Here is a 16826-nt window from a genome sequence, read left to right as displayed (position 1 = left end):
CGTTTGAGTGCCAACTGACCAATTAGCTTGTGTAAAAATTCTGGTATATAAGCAATGTTGCAAGTGAGCCCACTGCCCAGATCTTCAGAGGCTAGCTCCTCTGGGACTGCAAGTAATAAACCTGAGTTCTCCTCCTTTCTCTGCCAGTTACAACTTGGTGAGTTACTACTTGGTATTTGTTGGAAGGGTTTGGGATTTTTTGCCACAACAATGCCTCCACCCCATGCTCCCACTGTTTTCGTCATTACCACCACCACAAGAGCAACAATAATATAGTATTTACTATGTATCTGAGATTGTTTTGAGTGGTTTACACTTATCTAATCCCACAATCACCCTACAAGGTAGATACCAGTGTAGTGATGAAGAACATAGACTCTAGAACTACATAGTCCAGGTTTGAATCCCTTGCTTTGTGTTTAGTAGCATTGTGACCTAGGGGATGCCCGTGTCTCAGTTTCCTCATCTGCCAAAAGAGGATAATACTAATACTACCTCATAGGGTTGTTGTGAGGATTAAATGAATTAAAGTTTGTAAAGCATACAGAATAGTGGCTGGTACATAGTAAAAACTAAGTTTTTAGTAAATCTTATTTTTACAGATGAGAACACAGGCACCGAGAAGTTAAGTAATTTGCCTAAGACCCCACAATTACTAAGTGATGGAGCTGGGAATCAAACTTCAGGAAGTCTGACTTCGGAGCCTGCACTCTTAAATACTACGCTCCAGCAATGAAGACTGGATGTCCATATGAATTACTTTTTGAGGGATGGAGGTGAGGGAAGCCTTGAATTAATTATTGTGGACGCTTCCAGCACTTAAGATGTCAGTCTTCTTTCTGAAGTTTGCATCAGCTGACGATACTGTCCCCAGATGTCCAACGGTTTCTGGAAGAGGGGTCTGAGGCATAAGCAGGGGTTAGGATGTTGGGGTTCAGCAAAGTTTCCCCAGGTTCCTGTCTCATATTTCATTTACCTTGCTCTTAGTACTCCTAGGGAGCTGGATGTGGAAGGTACTTAGTAAATGGCAACTTAAAATGGAAACTCCTTTCTAAGCCTCTGTTTGTTTAAGCACCTGGTAAACAGAATTCAAGTTGAATTCTGGGCCTTGGGGATACTGTGGTGAATTCAGGGGCCACTGGGATTTCAGCATGCCCATACTTCAAAGGGGGAAATACATAAATCAACAAACAGATTGTGGGCAGTGGACCCAAAGAATGAACAGGAACTAGGTGGAAGGGTGGAGACTTGTTCCTGGCCCAGGTAATGGCCCAAGCAAAGGCAGGGAGGCTAGCGAGTTTTCTTTGGCTGGGGGTGGGGCGGTGATCTGGCAGAATCCTGTAAAATTCTGAGGGAAAGGGCGGAGATTTTAAGTTCTGGAGAGGCTAGATCAGGTTTGCATTTTAGGAGGCTCACTGGAGCTGCCAGGAGTTAAGTGGAGGGACCAGAGCCACTGATTTCCATGCTGGAGAGGAAGCGGCGAACGGGTTCAAAGGCGCATCCCTGGACTAGGTAAGGTTTAGGGGTCCAGTTTAGGGTGGAGTTTGTAGGCTGAAGGGGCCCCTTGGACTAGTCCTGGGGTCGTTTGCACACTGGTGGTTTCTACGGCCTGACTCTCCTGTGCTTGTGGCTCACTCCCTTTCCTCTGTCTTTGCTGTATGGGTTACTCCTGGGCCTCCCCGAACCACCTTCAGCCTGAGCCCGGTCTCAGTCCCTTGGCGGCAGGATCAGAGACGCAACTTCTAAGACCTTGCCCAGGTGCGGTCCTGCCAGCCCCGGGCTTCGGGGCTTTGGGGCTGGAGACCGCCGGCCCGCCGGCCCCGCCTCCGAGTGGCCCCGCCCCCGCCAGGCCCCGCCCCCGCCAGGCCCCGCCCCGGCCCGCCGGCCTGCGCGCCAGGCCCGGGCGGTGCCGACGCGCTTGGCGGGAGATAGGAAAGTGCTTCTGCGCGCGCCGGCGGCGGCAGCAGTTTCTGCGCGCGGCGGCGGGACCTGCGGACGCGCTGAAGCCTTCTAGCGTGGGTCCGGGCCCCGGAGCGGCCGGAGCAGCCCGCGACCTGACCCCGGCCCGGCTCCCGCTCCGGGCTCAGCCGGCGGGCAGGCGAGCGCGGCGCGGCCCGGGCCGGGGGGATGTCTCGGCGGACGCGCGGGTGAGCGGAGCGGTGCAGCTGAGGGCCCTTTCCCCCTCCCCAGGTGCCATTCTCCTCCACGCGGAGCCCTGCCTCGCTCCCATCCTCGTCATAGCCCCTCCAAGCAGGGCGGGAGCGGAGGGTTCCCGTGGGAAGTGCTGAACACTGGGTCGTCCCACGCAGGGATGCGCGAAGCCGGGGGGTCTCTTGGGGCCCCTCGCTCCGCTCCCTGGGCCTGCTGGGTCTCGGAGCCTGGGCGGGCGGGTCTCCTGGGACCTGGGCCAAACCCTGCATGATGTCATTTTGTCTCCCGCCTAATTGCGGGGTGGGAGTGGGATGGCGGTGTCCAAGTCAGCGCGGGAGGCCAAACCTGGAAGACACTTGTCGTTCAAGCCTCTTTGGGTTCAGATTTGCGGGTGTGCGTTTCTTCTCAACATTCGGGGAAGTAGAGTACCCCAAGCCCTCTTCTCGGCCTGAGAAGGGTGCTGGGGGTGGAAGGTCCTCTTTTGTCCCCCACCACCTGGTTTCCGGGCCCCAGCTGGGTTTAGTTTTAGAGGCCTGTCTTCCTGTTCCACATGAGAAGTTTGGGGCAGCTGGGGTTGCAGGTGAGAGTAAGACAGGCTGACGTGTATCAAGACCGTTCTTTGCCAGCAGTCTCTGGGGCCAAAGCAGGAACCGCGGTCTCCATTTTACTTATTCCCCTAGAGAGTAAGTGGCAGAGTTAAGCCTGAAACCCGGTCTGTGAGCTCCAGGTACCTATCTTAATAACTCTGCTGCGCCTAGGGCTTGACCTCTGGGCTTTTCAGCTAGTCTGGGAGTCAGGGAGGACAGTGGGTTCCTGCCCTGATTCCTCCCTGGATTCATGGAGCCCAGATTACCTTAAACCCCCTCTGGATGGTGTTTGTCTTTTCAGGCCAAGGATATAGACTTGAAAAGCATTCCCTACTGGCTTTCCCCTTAGCCAAGAAGCCTCTGATCCCTGGGCAGCGGTCAGGGTGCCAGACACAGGGTCTTCCTTTCTCAGGCCATAATTACCCAGGTCAGCTCCAATTCTCAGGAGTTTTCTGGTCAGGCATTTGTCAGACCCTGTCCTGATTTTTTGGTTCAGGAAGTGTTACTCCAGGGAACCCCAGAAGTCCTAGACGACCCCCAGCAGACCTTCTGCCACTTCTCCCCTGGGGCTCAGTGGAGGAAGCCCCTCCTGTCCTGTGGCACCCCGCAGCCCTCAGCTCCATTCTTGGCCACTTGCTGTAACTTCTCTGCACCAGCGCCCCACTTCCCGCTCGGCTTCTGACTCATCCCGCCTGGAGCAAAGCCCAGCACATCCAAGAGCGTGGAAAGGGTGTGTTGGACCTACATGTGGTTGTCACCACTAAACTAGGCCTCTGCTTTTTCAGTAGGGATCACAAGGTGAGGACTCGAAGGTGTAGTTGTGGAGCCTGGCTCTGTGGACTTGGCAAGTGGCATAACCCCTGTGAGCCTCAATGTCCACATCTATTAAGTGGGGATGATGAGAATGCATGTGAAGTGGATGGTCAGCATTATAGGGGTGATTGAAGTTTATCATCTCACAGATTTCTCCCAGCTGAGTTGCGGTCTGCATTAAATTGAGGATTGGAGCATCAGAAAATGTTTACGCAGATACCTTTTCATCTTTGAAGGAACATTTGCCGAGCTTCTTTTAGAAGCTGGGTGCTGGAGAACCAATCATTGTCAGAAAGAGGCCTGGGGGTAGTTGATTTTAAAGCCAGCTTTATTCTGTTATTAGTATCGTGTAGAATTTTTGTCTCTTACTTTGCGATGGTGGAGGACCCTATGAATTAGATCAGGAATGACTGGGCTAGACTGAATTCCAGCTCCTCCTGTGATTAATGTATTGCTGGGTTTACACACTGTTTGACCCTTTCTCTCTAAAAACATTTAAATTTTTATTATCTACTAATAGGCAGTAGCTTTGTATGGTTATTTACTCCTGTATCTGGTCATTCTCTGAGCAAACATTTCAGACTTTTTGATACCAACCCCCAAAGGCCCTGCGGGTGTGGAGGTAGAACTCACCTCTGTTGTTGACTGGATCCAGGAGATAGGCAGCCTCAGGGCCTACAGTCTGAGATAGGATTTCCAAGGTGCCCTGGGAGCAAAGGAAAATGCCGACTAGGAAGATACTGATTTCTGGAGAAAGGGTAAAGAAGACGGACACAAAGGAAATTCTCTTCTTGGCTTGTACTTGCTTTGCTCTTCCCACTTATCAATGCTTGACTTAGGAATATACCTTGACAGGTGACCTGATTGAGGCAGGTCCCACCGCATGGAGTTGGGAGCTCATTAAATCTTCTGTGAGCACCTGATATCACTGGAGATGGAAAGTGTGGTCTCTATTTTCATAGTCGTTAAACCTGATAAATATGAAGATTTTGGAGCAACGTGGAAAATTGCTGTAGAAAATAAAAACATCCAGAATTTAAAGCTGCTTGTACTCTTGATTTTTCTCTCCATGAACTATGCCTATCTGTAGGCAATGATTGAGAGAGGGAATATGAAAAAGTGAATGTAGTTGCTAAGATAAGGTATTTAAAATGTTTTTCCCAAATAACCAATATTTCCTAAAGTTCTGGAACTTGGTTACATACATCATCATCTTACATCCTTAGACTATCCATGCCAGTTTAAAACATTTTGTTATTGGAAAAAATATTAAACAGTGTCTGGTTTTGAATATGATAATCTCAGTGAAATCTCAACTTCTTTTTTCTTGTAGCTTTTGAAATCCTTAGGGTGTTCCTGAAAATCAAGAAAAAAATAAAATAGCCCATAAACTCATTTCATTAAAAAATTTTAAAAGGAGGGTGGAAGGATCTACGTTTTTGAAAGCAGAAAGAGTAAAAGCCTGCAGCCCCCAAACCTTTCCCTAGAGGTCACACGCTCTCCATCCACCCACACACTCGCCATCCACCATGTAGCAGCACGTGGAAGACACATGTCCTTGACCTTTAGCTTGCTCTCCCTAGTGAGGACCTGGATGAGCTTCACTACCAGGACACGGATTCAGATGTGCCAGAGCAGAAGGACAGCAAGTGCAAGGTCAAATGGACCCACGAGGAGGTGAGTGATGCCGAGGGGCAAGTCCAGTGAATGTGATGGCAGCTGGGGTTGTGTGTGTGCCTGGTACCCCAGTGGTGTGATCAAGAGGAGGAGCCAGCGGAAGAAGTGGATGGGTCCCCTGGTTCTTCCTGATGACCCTTCTTAGAGCATTCTGGGAGACTCAGTATCGAGGACTCTTGAGGGGATGTGTCTCTCAAACCTCAGGGCCAGCAATTGCTGCTGTCTCTCGGAAGCTGGCATGTTATACATTGTGGATATTAACTGTACTTTAACTGCTAGGAGGGTTAGCCAAATCTGCAGCCTCCCTCTTTATTAAGAAATTAATTGTATCTTTTGACATCCATCTCTGATTTAATTTTATTCTTTAGTCTATTTTATGGAAGTATAATTTATATGCAATCAAATACACCTTTGAAAAGTGAACAGTTTTGATAAAAACGTGTACTCATCTAAGCACCACTCTGATTATCCCCAAAGGTTCCCTTTGTGGTCCATCTTCCCCCATCTCTAGGCAATCTTTGATCTGCTATCTCTTGGCTTGATTCATTTTGCCTGTTCTTGATTGTCCTACCAATGAAATCATACTGCTGTGCTCTTTCCTGTCTGGCTGCTTTTTGCTCAGCAAAATATTGCATGATTCACTAATTTGTTCATTGTTATTGCTGAATGATATTCTGTGGCTATCGCACAGTGTGTTTCACTTGTTCATGGGCGTTTGGGTGGTTTCAAGTTTTTGGCTATTGTGGATGGAGCTGCGAAGATTCTTGCATAAGTCTTTCTGAGGATTATGTTTTCATTTCTCTGAGGAGGATACTTAGGTACAGACATGGGATAGGTAGGTATATGTTTAGTTTTATAGAAACTGCCAGACCTTTTTCTAAACTGATTGTACCATCTTAGACTCCTCTTGGCTTTATCTTTTTATTCTACCTTTATTTTCCTGGGTGTGTTATAGTTTTAAGTCTTTTTTTTTCTTCCTGTGGGAGTCTTCACCCCTCTTAAATCATAAAAGATGTTTCTACAGAGGAGTGCCAAACCAGCCTTTTCTGTCCATCCTCCTGTGGACCAGGGACTGTATTCAGCTCTTGTGCTCTTAGAAGAACAAACAAGATGGGGTCCCTTCCCTAGAGCAGCTCACCATCTGGGGCGGAGAGATAAGACTGCTCACAGGCCCACGGGTGTGCCGTGGTCATCCACAGCCCGACAGGATCAGTGTCCCTGTGTGCTCACTGTTCTCTCTGCTGCTTGCACACACTAAGGCTCCTGGCACATAGGAGGCCCTGGTAATTGTTGAAATACCTTTAGAAGGAGAGGTCACTTACTGTGTGTTATCCGAAGAGAGAGATTAGGGCAAGTTTTATGGGTAGGATTTGGAAATTCAGCAGTCAGGGAGATAATTATCAAAATACCTTTAGAAGGTGAGGCTACTGTTCTCTGAAGAGATCAGAGGAAGTTTCCGTGGATAAGGATTTGGAAATTCAGCAGGCCGGAAAGTACAAAGCAGTGAGCAGGTCAGAATAGGAAATGGGTCGTGGGTGGGAAAAAGCCAGTAGAGCAGCCCCAGGTTGGCTGGAGCAAAGGGTCCTTGAAGGGGAAGAGTGGTCGATATGGACGGAATATCGATTGGACGGAATATCGATTGGGGCCAAATAGGGCCTCGAGGGTCAGGCTCAGAAGTATAGGATTGCTCAGCTGGCAGGATGGAGCTGTTGGAAATTTTTAAAGAGCGACATGAACATCTGGGCTTCAGTGGTGCTAACCTGCTGTGCGTAGGATTTGGGGGCCGCCTCGGGCAGAGACAAGGGCTAAGGGAGTGGGGCAGGGTGCGCACGGGGCAGACTGTGGCCAGACTAGGGCAGTACCTGGTGGAGTTAACAGGTAGGGGAGATCCATGAGGTCTAGGAGGAGTTGGAGACGAGATGACTGGTTGTCAGGGAGGATGGCGGTGCCAGAGATGGATGTGGGGAACATGGGAGGAAGGAAGGCAGGTGTGGGCCTGGCCAGGCGGGGTGGCAGAGGAGAGCAGGGTATCTGGGGCTGCCTGGGTGGGTGTGAGCTGGCTCAGCTAGAGGATCAATGGGGACTTTGCTCAGCCACTACTGGACTATGGCCAGCCTGCAGCTGAGGGTCTAGATTTTTGTGTTGGCCTTTTTTTCTGTCCAGGAGAGAGCGTGTTTGTGGTAAGAAACACATAACGTGAAATTTACCATCGTAACCATTTTTAAGTGTACAGTTCAGTGATATTAAGTGTATTTCTATTGTGCAACAGATCTTTTTCATCTTGCAAGATTGGCTCTCTGTACCTATTAAACACTAAATCCTCATCTCCCTTCCCCTAGCCCTTGAAACCACCTTTCTACTACTTTGTTTCTAAGATTTCGACTATTTTACTTCGCGTGAGTAGAATCATAAAGTGCTTGTCTTTTTGGTGACTGGCTTGTTTTGTTTAGCATAATATCTTCTAGGGAAATTGTGTCAGAACTTCCTTCTGTTTTAAGGCTGATTAATAACCCATTGTATGGATATACTACATTTTAAATAAACAGTTTGATGGAGGAGTACTTTACATACAATCAGCTATAACCATTTGGAGTACCATTGGATGAGTTTCTGCAGACGGGTCACCTTGCACCTGCCAGCACCATCAGCCACATTTTAGAACATTTCCATTACCACCCAGCAGTCCTTGCTCCTCCCCTTTGCTGTCCGTCCCTCCCCTGCTGCCCGACCTCACCTTGGACAACCACTGACTGCCTTTGTGTCCCTAGGGTTTAGTTTACATTTCCTAGGATTTTATGTGCACGGGGTATGCAGTATGTACTCTTTTATGTCTGGCTTCTTTCACTGGTCGTAATGGCATTGAGACACCCTGTCTTGCTGCTTGAATCAGTAGTTCATTTTCAGGAGAATATTTTAGCAGACACTGTTTTCCCTTGCGACTGCTCTGGATTCTGCCTGCGTCTCCCCATCTCCTTCACTGTCATCTCTGACCCGGGTGCCTGTCATGGCCTCCTTTCATCCATCCTGCTCTCTCACAGCCCCTTTTCCTGCAGCTGCGAAAGTGAACTTCGCAAGAAGCACTTTGGACCGTGACCACCTGGTGCTCACATGCATCAGTGGCTTTGCAGGACACAGAGGCCCAGACCAACCTGCGAGTGGTCTGGCGTTTACTGTCCCCTCTAAAATTATCTTTCGTCCTACTCTCCCTTGCTGCTTCCTGCATTCCAGTTACACTGGACTTCCTTTGGACTATCCTTTTTTCTCCCTGAATAGGCAGTCACCTAGTCAGCACAGACCCCTCCCTACCCCCAGCATGGTGTCTTCACTTTAGTTTGTGGGAGCCTTTAATTAGCATCTGCCTCCATCTGGACCAGGAGCCCCAGGAGGCTGGGCAGCTCTGTCACTTCTGTGTCTGTAGTGCTGGGTGCATAGTAGGTGCTCAAGTCATGACTGAATGGATGAATGAGGCTGTTTCGTATGGAGAAGGCTCCGTCTCAAACAGCCGCTTTCTGCATCATGTGAGCTGAGCCCCTCTGTCTTTCTGGCATTGTCAGGATGAGCAGCTGAGGACCCTGGTGAGGCAGTTCGGACAGCAAAACTGGAAGTTTCTGGCCAGCCACTTTCCTGTGAGTGCAGCTCCTCCGTGTCCCCCTTCCCCAAGGACAGGGTTCTAGGTGACCAGACAGGCCTGGGACAGGCTTGCTGCCAAGGAGAAGAAAAGAGAGTTCCTTATCAAGGTGCATGCCATCCCCCCAGCCATGACCCCGGGCCCTTTCTTCCCAAACTGGAATTCATGGCACCCTGAGGCACCCTTTCCAGAAGCATCTCCACACAGCAGCCTCGGCATGCCTGTGGCTTTAGGCTCTGGTCTGTAGCTCGTGACCCGTGGCATGCGATCAGGGGCATATTTTCATTTCTTCCTGCAAGCCCAGAGTGAACTGGTGCTGTTTCTCAATAGTGAGACTAAAATTGAGGGGAAAAGCTACTTCCCACAGGCTTCACAAGCGAGGCCCCCACAGAGTTGGCTGGTGCCACCACATCCAGCACTTAGAGTCTTCTGGTGGTACAGGTCTCCGTCAGATCCCCCCCTCCCCGGACTGCAGGTGTCTGGTTAGGGAGTGCGTGTGGCAGGAGCTGCTACCTGGCTTATTTCTTGCGTCACTTTGGGAGCTCAGGGACCAAGTCACCAGACCCCTGCTGCCCCATTCCTCGTCTCCCTCTTCCACGTGAAGCAACACTCTCCCAGAAGCAAGCAGGGCTCCCTGACATATCCCACCGGCTTTTACAGGGATTTTAAAGGCTACAGTGGTGGCCCCCTTGTGTCATAGTGGTGAAGGTGGCTTCCCATAGGGTTCTGAGTTTGCCTGGTTCCATCCATGTCCTCTTGTAGGAAAGAGAAACCACGTGTTCTGGCTCGTGGGCGTGCAGTATGTAGTGGGTACAGGAATAGGACAGAACCCAACCGAGGTGGGCCTGACTCCGCACTGCAGTCCCCTGAGCCCAGGGATCAACCAGGACCCAAGGCTACCTTCCTAGTTCTCACAGATTCCTATTCTCCCAGAACCGCACTGACCAGCAATGCCAGTACCGGTGGCTGAGGGTCTTGAATCCAGATCTCGTCAAGGGGCCATGGACCAAGGAGGAAGACCAGAAGGTAACTAGTGGGTACACGGTGGGCCTTCACTCACCTTGCAAATCAAGGGACTTCGAGCCTGCCCTTGGGTTTGGCCGGGGGTCAAGCTGAAGGTTAGGTGTGTCATCTGCTGGTCATCTGGCCACCCTGGTGGTGGGGGACAGGTGGAGAGAAGGTGATAGGGCCGAGGCAGGGGCGGGTCAGCTGGCTTCATAGAGGCTTACCTCCAAGGTCATTGAGCTGGTTAAGAAGTATGGCACGAAGCAGTGGACGCTGATCGCCAAGCACCTGAAGGGCCGGCTGGGGAAGCAATGCCGTGAGCGCTGGCACAACCACCTCAATCCCGAGGTGAAGAAGTCCTGCTGGACCGAGGAGGAGGACCGCATCATCTGGGAGGCCCACAAGGTGCTGGGCAACCGCTGGGCCGAGATTGCCAAGATGCTGCCGGGGAGGTGAGCTGCCTCCCAGAGGCCTGGGGACGGGGCCAGGCAGGGTGAGAGCCTTGCGGGCGAATACTCCAGGAGTCAGATTTCTCTGGAGTTCACCTTCTCAGGGATGCATGGGTCCTTCAGACTCTCGCCTGGGCCTTGCCGTAGGGACGGGGGATCTGGGGTCCTCCCATTCGGTGTGCGTATTTTCATTTAGTCCCTGTCTCAGCTCTGTGTGCCATTCCTGCCCCCTGCCGTGGCCAGGGTTGCCTGGTCTTTTCTCCTAGAGAATAAACCTTCTTCCTGCCTGTGAGGTCGAGGCCAGGATCCGGATGTTTGAACCACTTCTCTGCCCAGCCTGCTCCTCACTGAGCCTGCTCCTTCCAAGCCTCGAGCCTCTTGGGGTTCCGCAGGGAGCAGTGGGAAGACTTGGCTCCTTCTTGCCAGAATCTTCCTTAGGGTCAGCGCCCAGTATCCTAAGTTGCTTATTGTTCTCCTAACTGTCCTCCATCTTCCAGAAACTTATAAAAATCTCTTTTTTGCTGCTGCCTTTTATCCCGTGTTCTTTGTCCTTAACACATTTTTTTTTTTTACCTAGTTTTATTTTTAATCCTTTCTTCGTCACAGCAGCATGGTCCTGGGAGTGGGAGGAGATAGAATGCCAGATGGTGTTTTTTCCCTGAGGCCTGGAATGGTCTGGTTTCAAAACTCAAACCCAAGCGTGGTATTCTCTTAGCACTTCTCCTAACACTTGGGTTGAAGACTCAGCCTCTTTCCCCGTGTCACCAGCCCCGGCTCATGCCACCAGCCCTGCCTTGACCCACGGTGTCCTCGCTCACACATCCCTCTGCTCAGCCCCTCATACACAGTGATCCCTCCACGGAGAACGCCCCGGTGTGCCTTGGCCAGCCCAAAAATGTCCCCCGCCTTGTGCCCGTGGCATAGCCAACATGTTCTCATTTTTCAGTTCTCGATGGGGGTGTCGTTTCCTCAGGGAAGCTTTCCCTGTCCTTCCAGAATATGATCGGTCCCCGGCAGCCTCACCACAGTGCCCCTGCCTGCCTTCTGAGCAGCTTGAACCCCAACTATAATTAGACGTGATACCCATCTCCCCAACTAGAGTAGACTCTTAATGCAGCTGCCTGTCTTACTTGCTGGAGTATCCCCAGTGCCTAGAGCCATGCCTGCCACGTTATAGGCACTTCATAAACATATGTGAGCAAAAGAATGACGTGCCTTATAGCGTGGAGTACCCCGGATCTGAGCATGCGGGCGGGAGGGCTAGAAGCAGAACCCAAGTCACAGAGGTTAAGACATACGGGGTTTGGTTGAGAAAAGGCTGTCACGTGTGAAAGGAAGAGTGGAGAAGAGTAGGGAAGGGACCCAGCAAGACGGGGTCTCTGTGAAGTCTGGCCTTGACCCGACATATGCTCTGTGTGTGGGTGTCCCAAGGGTCTGCAGTGGGAGTGAGTAGAGAGACAGACGTTCTTCGCAGACTGGTTGCTCATTTGAGCTGTTTATTCTCTGTGTGCAATTCAAGAGAAGAGTACTCTGCTTGGAGCCTCAGAGAAGAGCCTGCTGTGTGTCAGCACATCTGTGATAGTACGTACTGTTATTTAGCAGAGTGGAAATGGTCTATAACTCGTTAAGGGCTAGAAACGTGGCTTCATCTTAGAGCCGAGAGACCTTAGAGCTCTTCAGGTGGGACGCTCATGTACAGGAGTGGAGCTCAGCTCAGGGGAGGTTAGTGATGTGCCTGTTGGCACATGGGTGGGCCGTGGGGCTGGGGCTCAAAAGTCCCCTGTTGGCCCCTGCAGGACAGACAATGCTGTGAAGAATCACTGGAACTCCACCATCAAAAGGAAGGTGGACACAGGAGGCTTCCGGAGCGAGTCCAAAGACTGTAAGCCCCCCGTGTACTTGCTTCTGGAGCTCGAGGACAAGGACAGCCATCAGAGTGCCCACCCCGCGGAAGGCCAGGTGAGACGGCTGTCCAAGGCGCTTAGCCGCCGGGTGTGGCTCCGGGTCGGTTTATGATCGGATGTTTATCCAACACTGTGATTCGACATCCCTTTTTACCTTACCCACAGCTGTTTATTAGTTCCTGCCACAGAGTCTCAGTGTGGCCGCGTGTCCGTCACAAGGGCCTTTCCTTGTCATACACGCCTGCACGTACCTGGCACTTGTCTGTCCACAGGCGAAGCATGACAGAGCAAGCCGACATAAAATTGAGAGGATTGTCCTCAGCCTTTTTCTGTCCCTATCAACAGCTTTCTTCCTACCTGTGTTTTTTTTTTTTTTTCATAATTAAAAGCATGTTTGCAATTTTTAAAAAAATCAGATTTATCGAGGTGCAATTCTCATACAGTGAAATTCATTCCCTTTAGTGTACAGTTCTGAATCATCACAAAAACAGTTGTGGAACCTCCCTCGCAGTCAAGATAGAGAACGTTTCCATCCTGTACGTGAAAATCATAAGTGAAATCATTTAGTAGTGTTACATTGTCTTTGTAAAAATGGAACCCACAAGCAGATGTTAACGTCTCCCGTCCCACTCCCCAGAGCAAACTTTTTATTGATATTTAAAAAAAATATGATTCTTAAAAAATGAAGATGCGAAGCAAACGTGTCAAAGTGTGAAGGTTTGACAGTGCTGGGTGTGGCAGGTAGCACTTTAGCACGGTTTTCTAATCTTTTTTGTAATTGTGAACTATTGAGTGATTTTTTTTTTCTGTTACCCCCTTACTGATTCTTCCTGGGGACTAGATAGCACTTGTTCACTGTTGTAATTTTACAGTGCCCTGCTGGAGCGTTACATGTTTTTGCCTCTGTTTCTTGATTTTTCAACTCGGATTCTGTGATGGGGAATGCCCCTTTGGGGTAACAAATTCACATAGTAGAGAAAGGGGTAAATTAAAATCAAAGCGACTTCCTCTCGTCTGGACTCCCTGTGTGTCCGCTAAACAAAGGAGTCTACTTCTCACGCTTTTTTTTTTTCTCCCTGCATATCTAAGTAATACGTTTTTAATCTTTTTACTTCTGCTTGAAGAAGAAGCATGCATGCCGGAAAGAGAAACCATGCGCATCAACAAATATGGGGACATGGTCTTTCAGGATAGGGCAGAGTGGACAGACCTCCCTTAGTCTCCGAAAATCCTACATGGCTGAAAATCAATTTATATGGACTTTGCTTTTGTCCCCTGGATTTCAGGCTGGGCTGGGCTGGGTTGGGCTGGGTTGGGCTGGGTTGGCCTGGGCCCCAGACCTTGACTTTGAGCGCTGGAAGTCAGGTTAATGTGTTGGTATTAGCCTTATCATCATTTTAATGGTTCTATTGTGTTGCTTATTTATTTAAATGAAGTTATAGCCAAATGGTTTTTTTTGTTTGTTTTTGTTATTAGAAAGAAAACTAATGATCAGCCTTGTAGCTAAATCACTGCTCATTTATTTACTCAATTATTTCTTAAGAAATTCTTGGAGCTGGATAGTCACACTTTTAATACCTTTTGGTAGATTGCTTACTAGAAAAGTTTTGCCTGTTAATGTATGGTGGGACCACCTCCTGTTTTCCCCACTCACTGGGCAATGCTTGCAATTAATTATAAGTTTTTCCCGTGCTATAATAGTAATACATGATCACTGCAGAGTTAGAAACATCACAGAATTCAATAGTGCAGGAGGCGGAGCCTGCTAAGTCTGAAATAAGGTGATGTGAGATATCTCACTGTCTTACACGTATCTTTTTCTACTTCCGTCTTTCCATGTCATGTGTATATATAGAGCTCTACACCATTCTTGAATCTGTCATATCTCCTGTTGGTGAACATCTGTCACGGTATCCATCAATATACTGCGGTGAATATCGTTCAGGTTCTTCGAATATTTGCTGACTTATGTAGGTTAATTTTACAAATACGGAACGACTGGGTCAAGTCGTGTGGACATTTGAAATTGTCATAAGCGTCACCAAATTGCCACGCAAAGGGTCGTACCATCTTACCCTCCCGTCAGCAGGGCATGGGACTGCCTGCCTTACCACACCGTTGCCACTGCTGGTTATGATTGTGTAAAAATGCCTGCCCGTTTTAAGAGTCAAAATGGAATATCGTTTGGTTCTGATTTCTTTTACTGCTAGCGAGGCTGACTTTTTCTTTATTGATTCGCTTTTGCCTCTTCGTCTTTTTTCTCATTGATTCGTAAACTTCTATTTATGTGTTAAAGGTTTTACCCCTTGATTATGCAGTAATGTTCCCCCAGTTTATTGGTAGCTTCTTTACCCCTTCATTTCACAAAGGTATAATTTACAGACAGTAACATTTAGTAGACAATTCTGTGAGTTTTGACAAATGTAACTATCACCACGGTCAATTTCCATCACACCCTCCCCACCCCCCAACAAATTCTCACATGTAGTCACATACCCCTGCCCAAGCCCCTGGTAACCACTTACTTGTTTCCTCTGTCTGCAGTTTTGTTAAGAATGTCATGTAAGTGAAGCCATATATATACAGTGTACTCTTTCGTGTCTGGTTTCTTTTGCCTGGCATTATGCATTTAAGATTCTTCCCTGTGTTACATGTATCAGTGATTTGTTCCTTATTGCTGAGTGATATTCTGTCCTTTGCATGTACCATGGTTTGTCTGCTTACTGGCTGAGTACATTGTTTCCAGCTGGCGTTTACAAATGAAGCTTCCATAAACATGCATACAGGTTTTTGCATGAACGTACATTTTAATTCCCCTTGGGTAAATATCCAAGAGTGGGATTGCAAGGTCGTATGGTAAATACATACCTGACTTTGTAAGAAATTGCCAAACTGTTCTCCAAAGTGGCAGTTTTCTAAAGCGGGATTCCCTTGTAGGTACCTTTTAAATGCCACAGTGTTTATGGCATTCCGCCTCCCCCCCCCTCCAATTATATAGCAGTTACAAGCTTTTAATCAAATCTGTTCTTATCTCCTTTTCTTCCTTTGCTTGAATCACAAACCATTTCTATCCTGGCCACTTGACCACAATAGCAGTAATAGCCACTCTTTAGGTCGGATGCTTCGCACATCCTCTCTGATCTGCATAACACTGCTCCGTAGGTAGCCTTAGTGTTCTCAAATCGTCTTCATTTTATACGTCTTTATTTTATGCGCAAGGAAACTGAAACTCTGAGGTATGACAGCGTGTCCAAGGTCACCAAGTAAGTGGCAAAGCCGTATTCAATCCAGAGCCCGGGTTTTCTCTCTTGACTCTGTTCTGCCACGGTTCACACAGGACCTTGGTCCTCACTGTGTTGTTAGTCACATATGCTGTTTTAACGGCTATACTGGGGTCTGTCAGGTTAACGTGTCAAGCTTGTTCCAAGATTCTGCCCAGTGGGCTAGTGCCACAATGGATTTTCCTATACTTTCTTTTCCTGTCAAAATATTAGTATACATTTGTTTTTTTAAACTTTTATTTTGAAATTATATTAAGCATACAGAAAAGTTGCAAGAATAGTATAAAGAACTCTCTTGCCGGATTTGCTCCATCTTTCTATATACTCGTATTACTTTCTTTTTAACCTGGGCCATTTGAGGGTTGGCTACATACATTGTGCCTCTTTATTTGTTAATATTTCAGTGTGTTTCCCAAGAATAGGGGCATGCACTTACATAACCATGGTACAGTTATGTCCAATTCAGGGAATTAAACACTCGATTCAGGACTTTTATCTATAGTCCATATTCTATTTTCTCCTGCCCTTATCCAATCCAGGATTAGATACTGCATTTAGTTGTCCTATCTCTTTCTTTCCTCTGCTTTTATCTTGAATAGTTGATCAGCCTTTCTTAGTTTTTCATGATACTGATATTTTCGAAGCATGTCTTAAGGCCGGTTACTTTAGAGACTCTATTTGGGTTCTTTCGCAGATCCCTTATTCCATTCAGATTATGTGTTTCCAGCTTGAATACAGAAGAGTCTTTATCTTGTACCAGAAACTCCAGACGGTGTTCTTTTGTGTCCAACAGGGAAGTCTCGTGACTAATTGGCCCCCGGCACTCCCTGCCATGAAGGAAGAGGAGAGCAGTGAGGAGGAGGCCGCAGCAGCCGCCCCTACTAGGGAGCAGGACACTGTCCCTGCAGAGCTGGATGACGTGCGCACACCAGAGCCCCTGGATGACATCCCCAAGCATGACGACGAGGAGGGCTCCTCGCCAGAAACCAGCCTGCCCTACAAGTGGGTGGTGGAGGCTGCAAACCTCCTGGTCCCAGCCGTGGGGTCCAGCTTCTCGGAAGCCCTGGACTTGATTGAGTCGGTAATGTTGGTCCCAGCACTTGGCAGTGGTCCCAGAGCACCCCGTAGCACAGAGTTCCCTCGTGGGCGGGCATCCTTCTGTTAACTCATTATCCTAATTAAATTTACGGAGCTGGGGCCTGGGGATGCTGGAATAGTCGGCATAGAGTCCCTGCCCTTGGGGAGCTTCTGATTCATGCTGTATAGCACGGGGTAAGGGTGCGAGGGCTCCTCGGAGGAGGTGCACCAGCTCTGCATCCTTGAGGATGATA

General features: G+C 48.7%; 1 protein-coding gene across 5 annotated transcripts in view; it reads left to right on the top strand.

Annotated features, from left to right (window-relative positions):
* Nucleotides 1–1447: 1447 nt before the first annotated feature.
* MYBL2 (MYB proto-oncogene like 2) overlaps nucleotides 1448–16826 on the top strand; it is a 28993-nt gene continuing 13614 nt past the window's right edge. For 2 of the 5 annotated variants that reach the window (XM_016152434.2, XM_016152433.2), the window contains exons 1-7: nucleotides 1448–1512; nucleotides 5135–5228; nucleotides 8783–8854; nucleotides 9790–9882; nucleotides 10093–10313; nucleotides 12107–12269; nucleotides 16289–16576. In XM_016152434.2, the coding sequence (XP_016007920.2) occupies nucleotides 1463–1512; nucleotides 5135–5228; nucleotides 8783–8854; nucleotides 9790–9882; nucleotides 10093–10313; nucleotides 12107–12269; nucleotides 16289–16576 (981 nt within the window). In that variant the 5' untranslated portion in view covers nucleotides 1448–1462. Of the gene's footprint in view, nucleotides 1513–1933; nucleotides 2148–5134; nucleotides 5229–8782; nucleotides 8855–9789; nucleotides 9883–10092; nucleotides 10314–12106; nucleotides 12270–16288; nucleotides 16577–16826 lie in introns of those variants that run through there. The other 3 variants (XM_016152435.2, XM_016152436.2, XM_016152437.2) reach the window with 3 other exon arrangements.

This window comes from Rousettus aegyptiacus, unplaced genomic scaffold (genome assembly GCF_014176215.1).
Source record: "Rousettus aegyptiacus isolate mRouAeg1 unplaced genomic scaffold, mRouAeg1.p scaffold_m13_p_12, whole genome shotgun sequence".
Lineage (NCBI taxonomy): Eukaryota > Metazoa > Chordata > Mammalia > Chiroptera > Pteropodidae > Rousettus > Rousettus aegyptiacus.
The sequence above is the reverse complement of the archived record's forward strand: the minus strand, read 5'-3'. Positions and strand labels throughout refer to the sequence as shown.